Genomic DNA, 21,359 nt, shown 5'->3' with positions numbered 1-21,359 from the left:
TTTGTCCTCCTTTGGTCACTTTAAGAAACCAGGAGGCTGCAGAAGACCAAGGGATGTCATTCACACCTAGGCAACATTAGCGTAGAAGGCAAGCCAGGCACAAATTATATAGAAGTAAAATAAAAAAATTGGAATATATATATATATATATATATATATATATATATACACACACACACACGATGAACCAACCTTGTTGACTGGCTAGGACAGTATATTTTGCAAAGTAAATCAATTAAAATTCTTATATACAATATAGCTGGTAATTGTTAGCTGCATTTAATTTGACTTATTCTGTATAGCTGAAGAAGTTTCACCACTCAATCAAGTAACGTATTAGTTCTATACAAGTAGAAAGTCACTCTCAATATATAAAGCTATTTTGTACATACCTTCCCTGAGCTCTCTATCAATCTTTAGAACTGCCTTTTTTCCTGATAGAAGCCCCTTGACATCAATCAACTCATTCCCAGATGGAACCCTGTTAGATATCAAAAGTAGTGTTGAATACTAGGAGTAACAGATTTACACTATTAACTGCTTTTGTTATGTGGAAATTCCTAATCAAAAGCTCTAATGCTCATAAGTATGGAAAATGACTTAATTAACCTTATACAAATAAAAACATAATTATTTTACTACATAGTACCCTTGCATGTATGCATTCTCTATATGCTATATGGTAAAACGGTTTGGAGAAAATGATATGAAAACTACCTGTAGTAGTGCTTTCTGGCTTGAGGCAAGGATGTGTTTCTGCAGTAATTGTATATAAACATTGGAAATGAATAACAGCAAAATGAATTGACAACACTTTTTTATATCTCTAATGAATCTGCTGGCTGATTGGTGCCCTCATGAATTATCTTTACCTATATGAAGTCCCAGCTAGAGAGAATAGCTAAGGGTATGGTGCCTACACACTTCAGAAGCTAGCCAGCTGTGTATGTACACAGCTATCAAACAAATAATGAACAAACATGCAACATGTAACCATGCAGACTCCGGTTGTCTCTACCAAAAGCAAATGCAATTGGATTGAACAAGCCTTCTTCCATTATTTCCCTGAGCAGGCTTGGCCAGGTAGAATCAGGGAAGGCCTGTAGACTTGTAAGCCACACCCCCATCTTGGTTTTTGTACTCCCACTCCACTGTTTGCAAATCTTGATGTGATCCAATTATGAGAAACGGTATTAGCCCCATACATGTCTATCGGGAGGTCTCTTGTTTTTGGGGACCATAATCCATCTATCAGTCTTGGAAATTATTTGCAGTAGGACTTGTAAAGAACAAAGATTAAATATATTTCTCATATTTCCCCTTTAACATGATCTTCGTTTTGTATTTATATGTAGAGTTGCTTTTTAAAAGAAGACCTGTTGGCATATCTAGGTATCTAAACTGACATCACAAATGAAAAGCAGGTATGCATAGTAACTTCATGAGTACCTAGGAATGCCAAATCCCTGGTCATAATAGTCAAGTACGTTTTGCCACTCTCTCTTTCCACAATTCACTATTGTTCAAAGAGGACCACATGGAATTAGAGGAGTAGGAATGGATGAGTTATGCCGCGTATACACGATCGGTCAATCCGATGAGAACGGTCTGATGGACCGTTTTCATCGGTTAACCGATGAAGCTGACGATCGTGTCAGAACGCGGTGACGTAAAACACAACAACGTGCTGAAAAAAACGACGTTCAATGCTTCCAAGCATGCGTCGACTTGATTCTGAGCATGCATGGATTTTTAACCGATGGTCGTGCCTACTAACGATCGTTTTTTTTTATCGGTTAGGTATCCATCGGTTACATTTAAAACAAGATTGCTTTTTTTTAACCTATGGATAAATAACCGATGGGGCCCACACACGATCGGTTTGGTCCGATGAAAACGGTCCATCAGACCGTTCTCATTGGTTTGACCGATCGTGTGTACGTGGCATAAGTCCTCAATTTTATTTAGACACGCATTTTAATTTGAATATTATAGTGCCACAGGATTTAGGGCTCCCAGGAACTCTTGAAGTTCTGCAATATGGTACATGCAAGCACTGGAGAGTGCCTGCTCGCTTTTGAGGCCTGTTTAAGTATATAGATATGCTGCAAGGTGTACTTTAAGAAAACAACAATTATGTTAAAGAGGTGATACAGAGCCACTAAAATAAAGACTTACACAAAATAAAGGGTAAATAGTAATGATACTGTGTTACTAAAATATATCATTAACAGTATAAAGAAGACTGACAAACAATAAAAGAATGTCCAGAGCTCTAAGGCACATTTTTGGGAGGTATGGATCATATTAGTATTTTTAAGAGAAATGTGGGAAAGAAGTCAACATGGTCATAAAGGACTTTGCTCTAACTGTGTTAAAGTGGAACTTCACTTAAAAGAGAAAGTTCTGCTTGTTTGTATCCTCCCCCAACTCTGCCACAATGGCACTTTATGGGGCGGAGCAAATACCTGGTTTTGACAGGTACCCACTCCCAGTCAGATCGCTGTAATGATCCAAGCAGAAGTGTGCCCCCCTCCTTCCCCTGCAGCCTTTTGGTACACATCACAGGTCCCAGAAAGCTCCAGGACCATTTACAAAGCACAGCCTGGTTCGGGCATGTGCAGTGGGAAACAGGCTGTATAGCCGCAAGACTTCACTGCCAGTTTTCCTTTGAAAAATCGACAGGACAGTGCTGGATCCTTGGGCAGATAAGTATCCTTATATTAAAAGTTAGCAGTTACAGTATTTGTAGCTGACTTTTATTTTATTTTATTTTTTTGGGGGACGGGGGGGACTGGAGCTCCTCTTTAATGACCAAATGTGCATTACTGTCTACAAGTGTGATTGGTTCTACTAGACATACCTGTTTTCATCTTGCCTATCTCCACCGGTAACCCAAAAGTCCTGTAAAAAGACATTTCATAATTCAATAAATGTTTTAATCATAGAATAGTTTGTTATTTCATCCATGTATTTATATTTCACATGATAGCTAAACTGGTTTCAAAACTGCAAACATTTTAAAGTAAATTATTAGAGTCTATCGTCACGTGTGTATGTTAACTACTTCAGGCCCGGCATGTTACACGTCCTTCCTGTCAGGCCATTTTTCAGTGCTGTGATATTTTGACTGACAATTACTTAATCATGCAACCCTGTAACCAAATTAATTTTATATAATTTTTTTGAGACAGATGGAACTTTATTTTAGTGTTATTTGATAGCCACAGGGTTTTGTATATTTCTTACTATGTAGTCCCCTATTTTGTTGTTTAGACATTAATGGTTGTTTGTTGAGTTATTTTGAGGGGACAGCAAATTGACACTGTTTTACAAGCTGTACACTCATGACTTTACACTTTTGTGAGATACTGTATATATATATATATATATATATATATATATATATATACTACCCTTTACAATCAAAGAACTTTACATTTTGTGTTGTTTTAAAGCATTTATCTATCCTGGTTTAAAATCCCAGCTTAAGCAGAACAGTGAATTTGTTAACTCCTTCTGCAATCAGTGTATTATCACACAAGGGTAACTGTAGCCACTCCTATTTCGCTTACACAAGCAAAAAAGTGTTTTGTCACGTAATCTCTTTGAATGAATACGTTGAAGATAGACAAATTGCACCTAAGTAGAAACAATAACTATGAATTCGTTTCTGAAAGTCCTGGTTTTCATGCTGCATTAATATCTGTCCTACTCTGTTTGCTGAAAAGTGCTCTGAAAGGTGGGGGAAGCCTGTTTTATTACCATAGGTTCTGCTCTGCTAAGCACTTTCTATTTTAACTATTGAGCTAAATCATGCATTGTTGTCTAGAGATTCCTTCCTCACCTACGTTCTTCAAGGATGAAGGCATTTCAGAACGCTTTATATGAGTTTATTGTTTGATGGATCTGACTGCTCATATGCATTGAACAATGTTGTTTTTAAATGAGGCATGATAGCTCAATTTACAAGTGCCTTGACATCATGGACAGTATAGTAGCAGGGAAAGAAAAATGTAAGAGGACGCTTTTAGAGAGTTTTCAATCAATCACCGTACTTACTATTAAGTAAATGTTGGTTTTTCCATGAACACTATAAAATAATTCACACAAAAGGGTAGTTGAATTTATCCCATTCACACCCAGCCCCCCCTAACTCTTTATCTGGGCTATTAACCGGGTGGGGGAGGGCAAAAGGTATCCCTGATCACGTGACCACTGTGATGGGCTGTTACAGTGGTCATATGATCAGGAACTGGTCACACCGTTTTTAAAACTCCTTAACTGCTCTCTCTTAAGTTGCAAAGGCAGCAAATGTGGGTGTACACTTGTTACACTCCACAGCGTGACAAAGGTTGTCCCCAACTGAATGGAGCCGCACTGCAACTGCCCCACAATCAAATGCAATACACATAGTTGCAGCATGGCGGTGCAGGATTTTGGAGGTTAAAACAGGCAGCGAGGAGGTGACATAACACTTCCTCACCACTTCAAATGCCTTCTGAAAAACTATTCACTGTGGATCCCTCGTCTAAGGGCCATGCTAGTGTAAGTGAGTCGTTTGACAGTTGCCACCAAAACATGTGTCACCTTTGGACAAGTTTTGTCTATTACTGTTCTAGGGAACAGGATGTTGTGTTAAATATACAGTAAAGGGCCAGATTCATAGACGAAGTACGCCGGCGTATCTACTGATACGCCAGTGTACTTTCAAATTTCCCGCGTCGTATCGTTGTTTTGAATCCTCAAAACAAGATACGACGGCTTCTGGGTTAGATCCGACAGGTGTACGTCTTTGTACACCTTCGGATCTAAGATGCAATACTTCGCCGTCCGCTGGGTGGCATTTTCCGTGTCGGGTATGCAAATTAGCGATTTATGACGATCCACGAACGTACGCGCGGCTGTCGCATTTTCGAATGTCGTCTGTAGTCGGCTTTTTCCGGCGTATAGTTAGACTTGCCATGTTAAGTATGGCCGTCGTTCCCGCGTCGAAATTTTAATTTTTTTTTTTTTTGCGTAAGTCGTCCGTGAATAGGGATGGACGTAACTCACGTCTAAGTTAAAAAAATGACGCCCTAGCGACGTCATTTAGCGCAATGCACGTCGGGAAATTTCGGGACGACGCATGCGCAGTTCATTCGGCGCGGGGACGCGCTTCATTTAAATTAAACCCACCCCCAATCCGCCCAATTTCAAATCCGCCGACAGAAATACACTACGCCGCCGTAACTTACGGCGCAAACTCGCTGAGGATTCGAAAATGCGCCAGGTAAGGTACGGCGTCGTAGTGTATCTCTGATACGCTGTGCCGTTCTACATCTATGTGGATCTGGCCCAAAATAATTATATTACGTGAGAGAAAAGCCTAAGAAAGTTAATTAAGGCAGAAATATACAATTCATGAATCTCGATGATCGGCATTCACAAATTGCATGGTTTTCCTTGGATGAAGTAATTCACTGCTTGCATGTTCAGAATAATTGGTAAACTGCATTTTGCCTGGAAAAGTATCATTCATACCGGTCCTATTTTTTTCTTACAGTCTTTTTTACAACTGGTAACAATAATGATAGACTGGTAGTAATAATGATAATAATATAAAAAAAAATAATAATAATAATTGAGGGTTTTTATTCCTAAACACGGGCTCTTTGATCTCTCAGCACTTACTGGCTCATTATATGTAAACCCAAGTCCTTGAGCTGCAATGTGTATGATTTCTGATTCCAGTCTGTGACGTCTTAAAAATTCTTCAGCCTCCTGGAAAAAACACCACATGTCTATTATATGGAAACTTCTTTATATAACCAATTATATTGATGCCTACATGTACATTATTTTCCACTGAAGTCAACACAAAAAAAAAAAAAAACATATTCAAACAAGTCAATTGAACAGAATCACATACACAAGCACATTCCACTCAAGAATACTATGTAGAAGGAGGACCTGTTTTTTTTTTTTCTTTTAAAATTTTTTATTCAAAGACATTTGAAATACAAAAAATGTAGCACCCTCGATCCTAATCAATATTCAGAAATACCCAAGTACATCAAACGTGATAAGCCAAGACTACACAAATGCTGAAAAATAGGGAACTGTAGTATTAATCAACTAGTATTTCCTTTACCACAAAGTGTTATGCTTTACATCCCAATTTATGTTAGAAAACTTATTTTTAAGGAAAAAAAGATTTAGAAAAAACAAAGCAAAAAAAATTGAGAAAAGAAGAGGAAAGTTAGGCCTGCCATAGATGGTTCAAATCTCACCTCACTTCCCTCACCCCCCACCAGGAGCAGACAATTGCTCAGCAGGAGGGATTCCCTTGTCAGCACTGACAGTCTTAGGCCCCTTTCACACGGATGGCTGTTTTGCCGCAGCTAAAAGCATGTTTATGTTTTGCTGGAATTCAAGACTCCAGGCACAGCGATCAGCTGCATTTGTACAGTGCTTTTAGCTGCGGTTGCGTTTAGCCGCAGCACGATATTGAATGGGGATCCGACTTGGATCCCTGCCAATACCAAGCACTGTGGATGGTATGAATCTTGAGGGGGAACTCCACGCCAAATTTCAAATAAAAAGCCGGCATGGGTTTCCCCTACAGGGGCATACCAGGCCCTTGGGTCTGCTATGGATTTTAAGGGGAACGCCCGTACGCCAAAAAAACGGCGTGGGGTTCTCCCTGTTGCCATATGGTGTAACATCCCCAAAATCCATACCAGACCCGTGTGACGGTATCGGTATGATATCCCCGTCAAAGATTCCCTTCTTCCATAAGAACATCACCCCAATATTCCACTAGGAGGAATATTCCTGAGATCGCCCATTAAGCCACACATTAGTCCAGGCTTACTGCTAGAACAAGACAGACTTTAATGTTATACCACACAGCTTATATGTCATTTCCAAAACTGTTACAATGACAAATCTCCGCCCCCCTCACACTGGGGCTTCCATACAGATTATAGGCAGACACGACGGAGCCGATGCTGAAAACACATTTTCTTTAGACAATGCCATCAAGGACGCTGATTACTAGTTGTACTGAATACATTAACTAGACCGCTCGACCCCGCATATAGAGAGATAATTACCAGACTGGAGCAATCAGAATAATTAACACAAGCCACTTAAACACAGATCTCCTTCACACAACACAATAGATCAATTAACCTTTAGAAATAGTGAGGGGACATTAGCACGTCAATAACCTGTTAGCCGAGAACAGAATCACACAGGGCAAGCAGGGAGAATTAGACTGAGACATATAGGCAAATGCATCACAATGGCCCCCCTTTTTCTCCCTGCTACGGCAAACCCGGTTGGACCTTCCCTTGTCCAGTAGGGTTGACGGGTTTAGAGCTTTTAGTCCGAGGTTAACTCCGTTTGGCGTGACTGACCTCCCTTGGCAACTGCTTCAGACTCAGGTATGCCACCGGGTCGTCAGATCACACGCCGGTCAGTCCCCAAGTCTTTGTGCGATCTGCAAAGTCACCAGAAGTCAGTGTGAAGACGGCGAATGGGTCTGTGCGCCGCCATCTAGGTGTCCCGCTATGGGAGGGGCAGGTTATGGCTCTGAAGTGACAGTCACAGGAGATTCATGAAAAGAAAAAGTTATATTTGTTGAAATGCTGTAGCACCGGTGCTCAGAGTTCGGGGGGGGGGGGGAATCAGGGCCCCATAGGGTCAGCCACCCTCTGCTCCCTCCGCAGCCGCCAGTTCTCTTCTTTGAGCTTCTCCAGCTCCATCTCCAGTTCATGGAGCCTGGGGGGGTCAGCCTGCTGTGACCTCAGGTGGTTGTTCTCCTCCTCCATGCGGCTTATGCACTCCTCCAGCTCTATGTACTCACGGATCAGCTCCTGCTTGCTCATGTCCTGCAGGCTCTCCACGTGGTCCTTCATCATCAGGAACTGGGTGGTGGTGTAAGGGGCCACCGGTGGGCCCTTGGCGAACATCTCGGCCCGCATCTGGGACGCCCGCTGCGACTCCCTCTCCTCCAGTCGCTTCTTCTCCTCCCAGGTCAGCTTGTTATATGGCTTCCAGGACCTCTTCTTCTTGGGGGGTAGCCGGCGGTGCCTCTTTCTGCCCAGCTCCCTCCAGGGCCCCTCCGGCTCGTGGCTGTCGCCCATGACCAGCTGACAATGGTGTTCCCTGTTGTCCGTAATACCAGATTGTACCGTGAGGACTTCGTAAATGGTGTCCAATGGTTCTTCCGGACCCAGCTCCTGGAGATCCCAAGCCGAGTCTACACAATGGGCTGCTGCTGGTGGGCGGTACCCAGGTTGAGACCAATTTGACCTGGTGTTGTCATTCATGGGGCAATTCTGCTTGAAGTGACCCAGCTGTTTGCACCGGAAGCAGCGTTGTTCGTTGTCCTCCTGGCGTGGATAGCGAGGGCTAGATGTCCCCGGTCTGTTAGGAGGTTGGTATCTAGCGGCTGGTGGGTGTGAGGGCGCTGTTGGTCGTGGAGGTTGTACCCGTGGTGTGACCTGGTTTGTCTTGCAAGTATCCGCATATTCATCCGCCAACTTCGCGGCCTCTGGTAGAGTCATGGGCTTGCGATCTCTCACCCAATCTTTGACATCTGTCTGGATGTGATTGTAAAATTGCTCCAGGAGCATTAGTTGCAAAATGTCCTCTGCGGTGGTGGCCTGGCTGCTGTTAACCCAGTTAGAGGCCGACAGGGACAACTGGCATGCCCATTCCGCGTAAGAGTCTTTCGTGGTTTTGCGTGAGTCCCTGAACTTCTGTCGGTGGGACTCTGGGGTTACTGCATAACGAGCCAGGAGCGCTTCTTTAACCCGGGCGTAGCTATGGATATCCTGATCTGGCACGGTCCGGAAAGCATCAGAAGCTTTGCCTGACAGTTTGCCTGACAATATTGCAACCCACTCTCCTCTAGCTATTCGGTGCAGGTTACATTGTCGCTCAAAATCTGCCAGGTAGTTATCAATCTCACAGTCCTTTTCATCAAAAGCTTTAAAAGCGCTAAACGGGATCTTCCTTGTGTCTGCTGTGCTGTACTCACTGTTTGGAGGATGTGCGGCTGCTTGTTGGACTGCTGCCAGTTTTAACTGTAGCTCTGCGTCTCTTATTTGTTTAGCCTCCTTCGCTAACAGGTCCATCACTTTCAGCACCACATCCGTCGTTGGGTTCGGGCCGAACCATGCTAGCTTCTCTCTCATTAGCTTGTTGGCTGGCGATTCCTCCTCCTGAATCACTGGTGTCTCCATCTCTTGTACTGCTGGCGTTGCTGCAATCCCGTCCTCCTGGTCTATCTCCATTGATTCTGCTATGATGACCCGCTTGGTTTTGTTGCTAGCAATCCTTCCACGAACTTCCAGTAGTTCTTCCAGTGTCCGCTTGGAATCCGGGTGTGAAGGGGAATAGAAGGGAAGATCCCACTGCTGCCAACCAATTGTGACGGTATCGGTATGATATCCCCGTCAAAGATTCCCTTCTTCCATAAGAACATCACCCCAATATTCCACTAGGAGGAATATTCCTGAGATCGCCCATTAAGCCACACATTAGTCCAGGCTTACTGCTAGAACAAGACAGACTTTAATGTTATACCACACAGCTTATATGTCATTTCCAAAACTGTTACAATGACAAATCTCCGCCCCCCTCACACTGGGGCTTCCATACAGATTATAGGCAGACACGACGGAGCCGATGCTGAAAGCACATTTTCTTTAGACAATGCCATCAAGGACGCTGATTACTAGTTGTACTGAATACATTAACTAGACCGCTCGACCCCGCATATAGAGAGATAATTACCACACTGGAGCAATCAGAATAATTAACACAAGCCACTTAAACACAGATCTCCTTCACACAACACAATAGATCAATTAACCTTTAGAAATAGTGAGGGGACATTAGCACGTCAATAACCTGTTAGCCGAGAACAGAATCACACAGGGCAAGCAGGGAGAATTAGACTGAGACATATAGGCAAATGCATCACAACCCGTATCCGAGCAGCAGCCCGCCGGTCAAAAAAGGGGGTGGGGACAAGTGAGCGCCCCCCCCTCCTTAACCGTGACAGTCCGCATGCCCTCAACATGGGGGGGTAGGTGCTTTGGGGCAGGGGGGAGCCCTGTGGCCCAAGAAATGTGGACTGTCTATGAGAAAGAAAGCAGAGGGGGGGCAGAAGTGGGTCCCCTCAACCCCACCACTAAGGAGCCAAGGTATCTAATTCAGTGGCTCCATACTTTCTCAAATCTGGCTTGTTTGCCCCTTAGAATAGTCGTAAATTTTTCATTTATCATAATCCAAGATATTTTATGTTTGACCAACGCTAGATTAAATGGGTTGTAAAGGTTTGTTATTTTCTAAAATAGGTTCCTTTAAGCTAGTGCATTGTTGGTTCACTTACCCTTTCCTTCAAAATTTCTCTTCTAAATGTTTTTTGTCTGAATTTCTCACTTCCTGTTTCTCCTCAGTAAGTTTGCCCCATCATCCGAGCTGTTCTGGCTGGGGGCTAGTCAGCATGCTCACCCCCTCCCTTGGGACTACATCCCTGCGGGGAGACACTGTGAACCCCGCAGGGATGTAGTCCCAAGTGTTAAAAAACTAGCTGTGAAGCTGCAAGGCTTTTCTGCTGGTTTCCCTTGATCAAGATAGCAGTGCCAGCACCCAACAGCTGATTGAAGAATTGGCTCGGGTCAGGACACTGCTGGATGTCTGGACAGGTAAGTGCCCTAATATTAAAAGTCAGCAGCTACAGTATGTTTTTGGGGGGAGCCTGGAGCTCTGCTTTAATTCCAAAATGTTGTAGGGTCTATCAACCCAAAGTAGTATTTTAGTTATAGATAGAGCATTGTGGGCATTGTCAGCCACTGTCTTCTTGCTGCATATGTCTTGGATATGTCAACATATAGCTCAGCAATCACCAAAAACTGACATTTTGGGTGGTTTGACACTTTAAATTATGTATTAGACTATGTACTTTCGTGTTTCTTTCCTACTGTTTGCATACAAAGCATATTTAAATATACAGGTTTACTTGCAAACGAATGTACGTCTGTAACCATATGTTAGGTGCATCTGTTTGCTAGGAAGAATACCACTGCAGATTTGGAATACCCCAGCATTCCAGCTAACAGAACTCTCATGTAAGGTAGGAAAACAAAGTGAGTTTCACTCTCCCAATCAACATTGACCTTTTAAGTCTTTATGTTGCTAGCATTAGTAAATAGATAGAAAGGAATACAAATAGTCAAAGTTGATTGAGAGACTGATGTTCCGCTTTCAATTTCAGGAGGTTTTAAATATGGAGGCTTACCTTCCTAGGCCTCACATCAGCTGGATCCAAATAATCTTGTAAAAGACCCTCATAAAAGCTGACATTTTCCAACACATCCTCATCTTCAGGATGGAAGAGCAGATATGATTTGGCGCATTCCAAAGCTTTCATGTGATCTCCAACTAAATGGAAAAATCCAAACAATGCATTACAGCCAAATAGAGAGAAAGGTGCCGAATAATTTAATGACAAACATAACAACTAAAAAAAGTTCGTTTTTGATAGTGTGAAGAAGGGTATCAACCTTTGGTTGCTGCCAGCTTCCCCTTGTAGAGATATGTCCTGCTGACAACAAAAAGTAAGGGAAAACCCCCCCTACTGACAGGTACTACTGGAAGAAAAGGCAAGAAAAAATATGCAAAAGGCAACATATGTTTTAGCAAATAAAGCGTAATAGAGATTATAACCCGTCCCTACTAAATCTGAAAAAAGAATGGACAGAATTTTACTTTAAATTAAGTCTACATTCAGATGAGCACAGAGCAGCGTCCACTGGGAAGAATTAATAGTAATACTTTCTTTGTAGAAATCAATGGCGGGGGCTGCTGCTGTTTGCTTGTAACTGCTCATCTAAGCAAATCATTATTATTATACAGGATTTTACGCAGCACTTTACAATAAAAAGGGGGACAGTACAATTACAATACAGAAGGAATAGGACGGCCCTGCTCATGGAGCTTACATAGGCTTCTCTGAATAAGTAAGTTTTCAAGTCACCCAACAGCAGACAGGATAAGAGATGACCGGACCTACTGGAGCAGGGAGATCCAGAGGATGGGAGAGGCTCGGGAGAAGTCCTGGAGACGAGCATGGGAGGAGGCAACAAGAGAGCAGTAGGTCCTGGGAGAAGTGGAGAGGGTGATTTCTGCAATATCTGCAGATGAGATTGGTGATATACTCTAGCTTTCTGGTGGCCTTGTGGATGACCTTGTGAAAGGAATTGTGCACTTTCCCATTCAATCCAACATTAGAGCCTAATGCCCAGCTCTCCTAAAGGCCTTCCCTCCTGGTTTAATGCGTAGCACTTTGGTGTTAATTTGTTACATTAAAATAAATCAACACTCAAGAGCCAAACCCACCTGGCCAGGGCTGGACTGGGACAAAAATGTAGCCCTGGACTTTATCCAGACCGGCCCAGGGCACAGCACATCAGGGCACAGCACATCAGGGTACAAAGCCCAGCACATCAGGGTACAGGGCAAAGCACATCAGGGTACTGTCAAAAAGCTGCTGCTCCTAGACGTGTCGGCAGTATTTTCTCCTACCTGTAAATGCCCCTGCTTCTAAATGACTATGAGAGCATGGGAGCATAGGCTAACATGGAGGGGTGTTTAGAGACTGAAAAAAAAAGCCAGACACCACTAAAAGCAGTGTTTTTAATGAAAAGTAAGGCCCGAAACTGAGAAATAGAAAAGAAAGTAGTGGAGGGCCATGCATGATTAGGTGAAAAGTGAGGCAACAAAAGGTTAAAGATGGAAGAGGTTTTAGGGGGAGGATTGTGGAGGAAAAGAGTCTGAGTGGGAGGGACGTTATTTAAGGGGGAAGCGCGACTTCCGGAAAGCAGTCCGTGAGTAAGACAGAAGGAAGCAGCTTCCCACCCACCCTCCCTGTGTTGTCTTTATGTGTGTTGTCCATTTGCTTTTCTTTTATTTCAGGAACGACGGAATCAGGGTCGTCATAGCAGCTGTGTAACAGCGATGTCTTTGGTTTTTTGATGGTGGCAGAAAACATACGTGATGGAAGTGGTGGGGGGCTCATCATAGTGGCGAAATGTGTTACGTTCGGGGTGCCTTCAAAGACCAACAGACTGATTAAAAAAAGTTGTCGTTACAAATGTTATATGGTAAAATTGGAAATGATTTAATATTTTGTTAATAAAAAGGCTGCTATGGCCATTTATACTCCAAACTCAGTGTGGTCTCATCATTTGATGGGGTAAGAAAGGGGGGATTGGGGAGTATGAGTGGTTCAGGGGAAGTAAAAGAAGGTTGGGGATATCTGGACTACACTGGTCAAGGTAAACGCTTTGGTTTTACATATATTTTAATTATTTAGTTCATAATTCAAAAAATTACACACAACTTGTAAAAAGCTTAAAGACACCAAAAGAGGAACTCAAATAAAAGAAATGTTACCTCTGTAGTAGCTGAATTGCAGGAAGTCATAATGTAAGGGAAGGAAGTTCTCAATAGGCGATAGGCGTCCTGGACGTGTAGACAGGTCTCTTATGCATTCGTGTTCACAAACTAAGATCTGGATATAGTGATCTTTAATGCGGGGGAAAAAATCATATAATTCAAATTAATTAGATGCTAATTATATATTTTTTTCTTTATTTTATACCATAACCGTACAGAAGGAAATTCAGTCTGTTGTCAGCAGTTGCCCACTTCTCAAAATCATTGCTCATAAATCTGCTAGTTCATCCTTTCTGTTAATAGAAATTCACTGACTTGGCAAAGAACATATAGCCACATAAAAGCTATTCATCATAATGCTTGTCTCTCTGTCTTCAGAAAAAAAAAAAAAACCTCCAATGAGAAAACTTTTTGCTTGCCAATTTGGGAAGAAACTTCCCAGCTTTTAAGGTACATCACTAAAAACATAACATAACATTTCCATAGTCCGCACACTCTGCTAATGACTTGCAGAACTTGTCTATAAGGAGTTCTTAGCTATCTGACAATCGTTTTCTTTTATGGGTGTAATCCATCTCAAAATCAGCAGCACCAAGTCTCATGGAGTCACACTGAGCAGTAAACCAATTTGCGAATATTGTCAGGGTCATAAAACAGACTGGCCCTGAAACATTTTATCTTGATTATTAGCAGCCTATTTTTCAGCCATTACAGTGTGCTATATAGGCAGTTTGCAGTCAAAGAACTAGTGACCTCCACAGAGTAATTGCATGGCTGGCTCGGTACTACAGCTCACTAAAGGCTTCCATATGTGCAATTTCTGGGCAGTGTGCAAAGATTTACTAGGGGGATGGCTGGGACACAGACATGTGATAGTCGTTGTGTGATGGTAATAATCAATACGCCAAGGTGAAAGAGCAATTATTGGAATGAAATTAACCTGTTTCGTGCAAAAAAACCCCCCAAAAAAACGTATCTTATTATGTTACTGGGTGTCAACTGGCATCATTCATCATTAAAGCATGTCCCTAAAAATAGGTATTTTGTCTGGTAACTAAACAATTCCATTGGTAACTCGGTCCATTCATAGAACTCTCAGATAAAAAAATAAATAAATAAATCAGTAGTCCTAGTACACTCTCTGGAAATGTGCACTCTCTCAGTTATAGCACTCTCTCTAGTAGACACATCACTCTCAGGTAAAGCACTCCTTTATTAGCACGCTGTCTAGTAGATGCATCACTTTCAGGTAAAGCATTGCACTCCTAGCACCCCCTCTAGTAGATACACCAATCTTAGGTAGAACACTTGTCTCATTGCTCTCTCTCCGTCTCTAGTAGATGCACCACGCAAGTTAAGCACTGCTCTCACAACACTCTCTCTGGTGGATGCAGTACTCTCAGGTAAAGCACTGATCTCATTGCACTCTCTCTAGTAGAAACACCACTCTCAGGTAAGCACTGCTCTCATAGCACCCCCTCCAGTAGGTGCTAAAAATATGCACTGTCACTGTACTAATGACATTGACTAGGATAGGGTTAACATCAGGGGCAATCAAAGGGTTAACTGTGGGCCTAGCTTGTGCTTTCTTACGGTGTGAGAGGTGCTTTGACTAGGGGAGGGCATCGATCCATGTTCCTTGTTTTGACGGAACACAGGATAAATACCTTCCCTACTGACAGAGCGGCAATCTGCCATGTTTACATAGGCAGATTGCCATTCTGCCTGTGTACTGTATATACAGCGGGTGCTGGTAGACATTGAGTGTGTGGTACCTTCCACTGGGCTCCCACTAGGTACATCATCTGGTACAGAGCAGCCGCCCTGCCCCAATCATTGGGGGATCTGCAAGTGGTTAAAGTGATTCTAAAGGTTATTTTTAAATTTTTTGCATTGGTTTTGCACAGAGAATCCCTGATCCTCCTCTTCTTGCCCCCCCCCCCAGACACTTCTGGCTCCTCCCACCAACTGAATGCCCCCAGCTTGCTCTGGGGGCACTTGTGTGTGCTCGCTGCCTCTGTGTGCCAATAAGACTCACAGAGCCTGACTCAGCCAAACCCCCCAATCCATCCACTCTGGCTGTGACTGACAGCAATGGGAGCAAATGACTCCTGCTGCTGTGTCTCAGCCAATTAGAAGGGAGAGACCTGGGAAGCTGCTGCTTTCATGTACATCGCTGAATCAGGATCAAATTCAGATGAGGATAAGTAGGGGCTGCAGGGGAAGCTGCATTTAAAAGGTTTTTTACCTTAATGCGTAATGCATGAAGGTAAAGAACCTTCTGCGTTTACAACCACTTAAAGCACTGCTGTCTTAGCACTCTCACTGGTAACATGCAACCTTTAGAGCACTCTCTCTGCAATCTTCCAAGACATTCTAGAGTCTGAAATGTAATGATCCAACAGCCTACCATAAAGTCATGCATATTTTGGCACATTGTTAAAGTGTTTTTTTTTTTTTTGAGGGGGGGGGGGGGGGGTTAAGAGTAGGAAAGTGTTATATCCTTCTTAGAGTTGTTCTAGCTCTGACTGATAAGATCCATTTTGTTCTCAGATGGGAATTTCATTCACTTTGAAGAGATTTTCTCTCATATTTTGTTGCCTCTCCAGTACAGAAAGTGATAGGAAATCTCCACAGCAGGACACAGGCAACGCAAAATAACCTTATAGGGCAGAGGTCTAAACATTTTTTAAGGGCCAGTTTAATTTCCCTCAGACTTTAGGGTGCCGAACTGTGCCCAGCAGGAGTGGAAATTTGATTGGTATCAGTGGGAGTAAACACCACCACATTTGGCATTAGGGGAAGGAATAGTGCATCATCGCTGTTATAGTTGGGAGTTGACCCATTGTTGGTGTAAGTGGGATAAATGGTGTCCCATTGTTGATGTTAGGTAGAATAGTGTCTTGTATCAGTGGGGGATAGTGCCCAAGGGCCAGATAAAGACGAGTAAAGGGCCGCAGTTTGGAGACCACTGTTATAAGGGGTTTTAACCGTTCTCTACTCTATCTCAAACAAACAAAAATGCAATACATTTTAAGTGGTATATTTTAAACCATGATTCACATGATGTACAAATACCATTCAACAATCAGGAACATAATCAAGATCAGTCCACCTACAAATTCTAAATACATGGAAATTTTACAAGCTCATTTCCAGATGTGGGTGTCTATATTTGTTACTAATAAGATATGCTTTTCAGAAAAATCCCATACAGATGGCTGCTAGCCACATTCCACACATTATAAATCACATAAAAAAGCTGTTACACGGAAATATTACATTGTTTTTTTTTTAAATGAATCATTGTCACCTATCATATGTGTCCTTGACAAACATGTTACAGTCAAGTGCCCTAGACCACTACAATTATTTTGCAGGCAACACATTCACTATATATTATGTTAAAGGAGAAGTATGGGGGTGGGGAAAAATCATGCTGTGTGTGCCCAATGGATGCACACAGCCCACAGGTGTGCCACCATATGAGGCAGCTATAAATGGTGGTACACTCAGAAGAGGAGTCGCCAAGAGTACCAGCGGGGGGCCCCAAAAGAGGAGGTTCTGGGCTGCTTTGTGCAATACCATTGCACAGACCAGGTAAGTATGTATACCATGTTTATTATTTTAATTAAAAAACCTACAGTAAACAGAAATCGTTCAGTCAGACTGCTAAAAGTGTGGTCAGTGTAGTAGGCTGACAGAATCAATTTAGTATACCCCTGTACCTTAAAATAAGTCTGACTCATATTTAGCATTTTACTTATATATAATCCAGTTCCAGTTTTCACTTCAATAGGCAATGGGAAAAAAAAAACACTGCCCTGTATGTTCGTCATAGAAAGTAAATTCCTCTTAAAGAATGAATACCATCTAGTCAATGTATTTGAACTTGGTGACTTGCACAAGAATTTATCTTTCATTATGAGATAAAAAAAATAATAATGATGGAGCAGGTGTGACATGGAGTTTACTTTTCTATGTACTGCTTTGTGGACAAGAGTACGATGTTGGAGATAGAATTAAATATTACATTTCAACTAGAGCAACGTAGGAAGGAAAAAACGGAATATATCATTAATAAAAGAAAGCCTTGCATAAAACCATTATACCATAAGAAAGGAAACTTGTACTAAAGCTCTTCTCATTGCCAGAAACAAGGCATTTTGGCATTAAGTCAAGTTTCATTTTAATAAAAATTCCAGAGAAAATGGACGAGGAACATCTGTGTGTTTAGCCTGGTGAAGGTCATGTCCATCTATTCATGTTGTTTTTTTAATACAATAATCATCATTGTGAAACTCTCCCCTACAATAGCTATCGAGGTCTGCAGGGGTTATACCACCAGTCTATGTGCCAAGGTGCTTCAACTCCAGCCCATGGTTACTTTTGCTTCTACCAATAAAACTAAAATTTTAGGTGTCATGCAAAGTAGTTCTAGCAGCCAGGCAACACCTATGTATGTGTTCTACAGTATAGCTGTAATGTGTATAAACTGGCACCATCTTTAACCATCAGGCACAGGAGATATGTATGGGCAAAAAATACACATACTTATGCATCAATGTGAAGGGCTATATGAGACCCTGTCCTAATGGCATCTTTAGCTTTATTATAATCTGTCTCACCAGCATGTCTTCCCCCACACATAAGTACTATGCTCATTCCGCAACATGGACCTCTTAAAGTTGAACTTTAAGAAACAAATAAAAATGGATGAACAGGCAAGATTTTTATTGCAGAAAAGGCATGCTTTGTATCTTCTCCATTAAAATGATCTAACTGCCTTCCCATCCATGTAAAATGAGCAGCGCACGCATGTGTGACATTTGTCCAATAAATGTTTTATAAAAATAGACCCCCAATATTTAATTTATTACATTTTACCACATAGCTTTGTCCTGTAGTCTGGGAGGCAAAGTAGTTATAGAGTGCTTTATTAACAAGTTCAGGCATCCATAATACACTTGTAGGCTTCTGTGTATATTGTACCAGAAAAAGATACTAACTTGTACACAGTATAGAAATTATTATAAAATGTAACAACTGGAATTAGTAAAATCTATAGGCCATTACACCTCTTCAAGCCAAGCCTCAAAATCCCATTTAACAAGGTTTTTACTCTCTAGGGCGGGAAGGACCATCTGATTATGTGACCACTGTGATTGGTTGTCACAGTTGTCACATGAGAGCTGGTCCTGCCTGCCCCCATTCATAAGTAGAGACCAGTACTTTACTGCTACCTGTAATACCATGCGGCCAAGGATGACAGCTCTGGGAGACTGCAGTACTGGATAGAAGGCAAGTATACCTCAGATTTATCGATGTGTTAACAAACACAGGTCTGCATACCTCTTTATGTAGACATGGATGTCCTACCTAGATGTTTCCACTATAAACAATAAAGGGTAAGATAAAAGTGTACAAAGTATTTTCATACCCATTAGCCAGCTTTGCTTCCAGTGACTTTGTTGAAGCCTTCATAGCACCCTTGAATTCCAATTTTAGGAGGTTAAACATATCTAAATTGAAGTGCCGACAGTTCTTTTAACAAGCTTTTAGCAGACTTCAGCAGGTTTACTTGCCCAAATATGTGGTCACACGATACACTGGGTCCCAAGGCGTTATCTATTCCCTCTTGGCTGTTCAGTGGCGGGGTTCTCTCAAGCCCCAGAAGAATGTACAGAATGGAGAGGTGACAGGTTGACGTGGGCACAGACTAGACATGTGCATCCGACATAAAAAATGCTTTATTTTTGTTTCGTTGTGACAACAGTTCGATATAGATAGAAGATTCGACATGACGATGACAATAGCGATCTGTGTCTATCAAACTTTCGGTTGAATGTGCCTAACCTAACTCTATTAGTCCGAGATTATTTGACAGCGAGAAAAGATTCAACATTATAGAGACATGAAGATTCGACAAAACAGCTAAAAACATACGATTGCTACGAGCGGAAATTTATGGTCAAATGCTCCGCCCATAGGCTATAGAAGAATTCTAATGTTGGTTGACTAGTAATAATAATGAATAAATATAATTATTACTAGTGTCATACAACATTAGAATTCTACAATAGCTTGTGGGAGAAGCATTCGACTGGAAATGTATGACTGCGGTGTCGTACAGTTTAGCTGCTTTGTCGAATCTTAGAACATTCGACAGACACCATGAGCCTTCAATGACAGATTCAACCTTAATTAATGCGGATTTTCAGACGAATGCATTTTTTAAATGAAAAAATAAATAAAAACTAATTTCGGAAGTAACTAAATTTTTTGGGGGATGAAAACAAAATTCCGAAACAAAATATTACAGTGTGCACATGTCTAGCACAGACGGCAGTTCTGGCTCACCGGTTGCCATTCATGGAAGCAACACCAGAAAAGGCACCGACAGTGTAGATAGGTGAGTAAAATAGAGCTCCAAAAATGCCTATTTTTTTTTTTTTTAAAGCTGATGAATGGGTGGGAGGGAAGAATGGGAGGGGGCTTCACCTTTATTCAGATATGGGCTTTAAAAAGCAAATCTATACTGAGAAAAAATGAAAGGCCATTAAAAATGATGGCTTCCTGGCTTTCATGCTGACACAAACTGCTTCAGTGTTGGTTAGTATGTAACATGTAACAATCATGAATTTTAGAGGTTGTGACGTCAACTTGACTTTACTCGCCACATGCTTATCCTGCAGTAGTGACTCGGAAGGCCAGAGATAGATAGATAATTACTTGATCATCTTCTTTAAAAGTAAAATGCATTTTATTAAAAGGATATGAGAGCCTGTCATAGCCATGTGTTACGCAAACCAGAATCGAACGCCACAAATTAATCACAGTCACTGTAAAACTCCAGCACATGCCGTTCTTGGATTCTGGGTTATAAAGCTTTATAGGACTTCCAGGAAGCTTTTTTAGGAATTATATACTGACAAATTGCAAGTGTTCATAATGAAAAGTTTAAATTTAAAATTATGGTAGCTATATTAAAATGTCCCTCCTCACAAAATAGCCAGCGGTCTAATTCTGGCAGACAATTCCCACGATAATCTCAAATGATTCACTTTATTTAATAGAAACTTCCAAAAAGCACTGGATTACGGTTTCTCTGCCAAGAAAACTGTTTAATGCTGAAATACAGCATAAATATCCCAGAAAATATACAGCAGATGATGCATGGATTCAGACTCCTGTAGGGAGAACCAAATATGTCCCTGTGGCCAGCTGGCTTGTGACAGCTGCTTTTTATGTTTCTGCCATTTTAGAGCAATTTAACTTTAGAGAAAAGGTTTTGATTAGTTATACGTGGGCTTAGCACCAAGTCTAACGTGCCAGTGACATGAAAAGCACAATAATAAGTTGAGCTGAAAAATAAATTATATCTGATCCCTATTGCGTAATGAGATGATTTTTTTATTTCTATTTTGAATCTTTTTAAGCTGTAACATTATTACTCCCTTGGGATCTTCCATTATATAGATTTGGATGCTAGTCCAAAAAAAGATTCAGATTTTACTTAGTTGCTATAGCACTTTCTTTCCACAATCCCAAATATTTCGTAGTTGATGATGTCATGCATTGGAAATTCTTATTCAGGTTTGGAATCCCTTTACTCAGAGACAGATTTATGACTTCCAGCTTGGTCAATTCATGTGTGATGGCCTAAGCCGTCAGGCAAACACTAGCATGGGGTGCCCATAAATCTATGGGTGACATGAATACTCCTGAAAAGTAAATATGTCCCAGCTTCCTCCTGTCAATAATGATATTTACAAAAGCATGTCTCCTGCTAATTGCCACCTGGACAGCAGATGACCTCAAAATAACAGGATACAAGAGAAAAAAAACAAAACATCTCCATTGCAGGAGGACAGAAACAGCAATAAAAATATGGTAGAAAT

General features: G+C 41.6%; 1 protein-coding gene across 2 annotated transcripts in view; it reads right to left on the bottom strand.

Moving 5' to 3' along the window:
* The window catches only part of P3H2 (prolyl 3-hydroxylase 2), a 214,452-nt gene that overhangs the window by 31,715 nt on the left and 161,378 nt on the right, over window positions 1-21,359 (bottom strand). Inside the window, exons 4-9 of one of the 2 annotated variants that reach the window (XM_040349574.1) lie at window positions 13,456-13,587; window positions 11,300-11,442; window positions 5,674-5,763; window positions 2,864-2,904; window positions 718-756; window positions 393-481 (exon numbers count right to left, since the gene is read on the bottom strand). In XM_040349574.1, the coding sequence (XP_040205508.1) occupies window positions 393-481; window positions 718-756; window positions 2,864-2,904; window positions 5,674-5,763; window positions 11,300-11,442; window positions 13,456-13,587 (534 nt within the window). The remainder of the gene's footprint in view (window positions 1-392; window positions 482-717; window positions 757-2,863; window positions 2,905-5,673; window positions 5,764-11,299; window positions 11,443-13,455; window positions 13,588-21,359) is intronic. The other variant, XM_040349575.1, reaches the window with a different exon arrangement.

Source organism: Rana temporaria, chromosome 4 (assembly GCF_905171775.1).
Source record: "Rana temporaria chromosome 4, aRanTem1.1, whole genome shotgun sequence".
NCBI classification, from domain to species: domain Eukaryota; kingdom Metazoa; phylum Chordata; class Amphibia; order Anura; family Ranidae; genus Rana; species Rana temporaria.
Note: the sequence above shows the minus strand (reverse complement) of the source record. Positions and strands in the feature narration are given on the sequence as shown.